This window comes from Emiliania huxleyi (assembly GCF_000372725.1).
Source record: "Emiliania huxleyi CCMP1516 unplaced genomic scaffold EMIHUscaffold_830, whole genome shotgun sequence".
NCBI lineage: Eukaryota > Haptophyta > Isochrysidales > Noelaerhabdaceae > Emiliania > Emiliania huxleyi.
The window spans coordinates 1-1,652 of record NW_005195800.1 but is presented as its reverse complement, the minus strand read 5'-3'; the positions used below and the strand labels follow the sequence as shown (position 1 = coordinate 1,652).

Genomic DNA, 1,652 nt, shown 5'->3' with positions numbered 1-1,652 from the left:
GATGAAGGGGAGGGCGGTGAGGACGGCGGTGAAGGCGGTGGTGAGGGTGGCGACGAAGGTGGCGGAGACGACGGCGGCGGCGAGGGCGGCGGTGAGGGCGGCGGCGAGGGCGGCGGCGGTGAGGGCGGCGGTGAGGGTGGAGGTGAGGGCGGCGGCGAGGGCGGTGGCGGCGAGGGCGGTGGTGGTGAGGGCGGCGGGGAGGTGGGCGGCGGGGTGGGCGACGCGGTAGGCGAAGCCGTCGGCAACCCTGTAGGCGAAGCCGTCGAACTGGGTGCAGAGGAGGGAGCGGCGGAGGGGGCGGAGGAGGGGGCGGAGCTCGAAGCTGACGAGGGCGAAGAGGAGGGGGCGGAGCTAGGAGCCGACGATGGAGAGGAGGAGGGTGCGGCGCTGGGCGATGACGACGGGGCAGAGCTCGGAGCTGACGAGGGCGAAGAGGAGGGCGCAGACGAGGGCGCGGAGCTCGAGGGCGGCGGCGGTGAGGGTGGTGGCGGCGAGGGCGGTGGCGAGGGCGGCGGCGTGGGGGGCGGTGAAGGGGGCGGCGGTGAGGGCGGCGGTGAGGGTGGAGGTGAGGGTGGCGGCGAGGGTGGCGGCGGCGAGGGCGGCGGCGAGGGCGGCGGCGAGGGCGGCGGCGAGGGCGGCGGCGGTGAGGGCGGCGGTGAGGGTGGAGGTGAGGGCGGCGGCGAGGGCGGTGGCGGTGAGGGCGGTGGTGGTGAGGGCGGCGGGGAGGTGGGCGGCGGGGTTGGCGACGCGGTAGGCGAAGCCGTCGGCGACTCTGTAGGCGAAGCCGTCGAACTGGGTGTAGAGGAGGGAGCGGCGGAGGGGGCGGAGGAGGGGGCGGAGCTCGAAGCTGACGAGGGCGACGAGGAGGGGGCGGAGCTAGGAGCCGACGATGGAGAAGAGGAGGGTGCGGCGCTGGGCGATGACGACGGGGCGGAGCTCGAACCTGACGATGGAGAAGAGGAGGGTGCGGCGCTGGGCGATGACGACGGGGCGGAGCCCGGAGCTGACGAGGGCGAAGAGGAGGGCGCAGACGAGGGCGCGGAGCTCGAGGGCGGCGGCGGTGAGGGTGGTGGCGGCGAGGGCGGCGGCGAGGGCGGCGGCGTGGGGGGCGGTGAAGGGGGCGGCGGTGAGGGCGGCGGTGAGGGTGGAGGTGAGGGTGGCGGCGAGGGTGGCGGCGGCGAGGGCGGCGGCGAGGGCGGCGGCGAGGGCGGCGGCGAGGGCGGCGGCGAGGGCGGCGGCGATGAGGGCGGCGGTGAGGGCGGAGGTGAGGGCGGCGGCGAGGGCGGTGGCGGCGAGGGCGGTGGTGGTGAGGGCGGCGGGGAGGTGGGCGGCGGGGTGGGCGACGCGGTAGGCGAAGCCGTCGGCGACTCTGTAGGCGAAGCCGTCGAACTGGGTGTAGAGGAGGGAGCGGCGGAGGGGGCGGAGGAGGGGGCGGAGCTCGAAGCTGACGAGGGCGAAGAGGAGGGGGCGGAGCTAGGAGCCGACGATGGAGAGGAGGAGGGTGCGGCGCTGGGCGACGAGGACGGGGCGGAGCTAGGAGCCGACGATGGAGAAGAGGAGGGTGCGGCGCTGGGCGATGACGACGGGGCGGAGCTCGAAGCTGACGAGGGCGAAGAGGAGGGGGCGGAGCTAGGAGCCGAGGACGGGGAAGA

At 76.8% G+C, this 1,652-nt stretch overlaps 1 protein-coding gene across 1 annotated transcript in view; it reads left to right on the top strand.

Annotated features, from left to right (window-relative positions):
• EMIHUDRAFT_121266 (hypothetical protein) overlaps positions 1-1,561 on the top strand; it is a gene marked incomplete at both ends in the record, with an annotated part of 4,913 nt that extends 3,352 nt beyond the window's left edge. Inside the window, one exon of the mRNA XM_005758871.1 lies at positions 59-1,561. Coding sequence (XP_005758928.1) covers positions 59-1,561 — 1,503 coding nt within the window. The remainder of the gene's footprint in view (positions 1-58) is intronic.
• Positions 1,562-1,652: the final 91 nt, after the last annotated feature.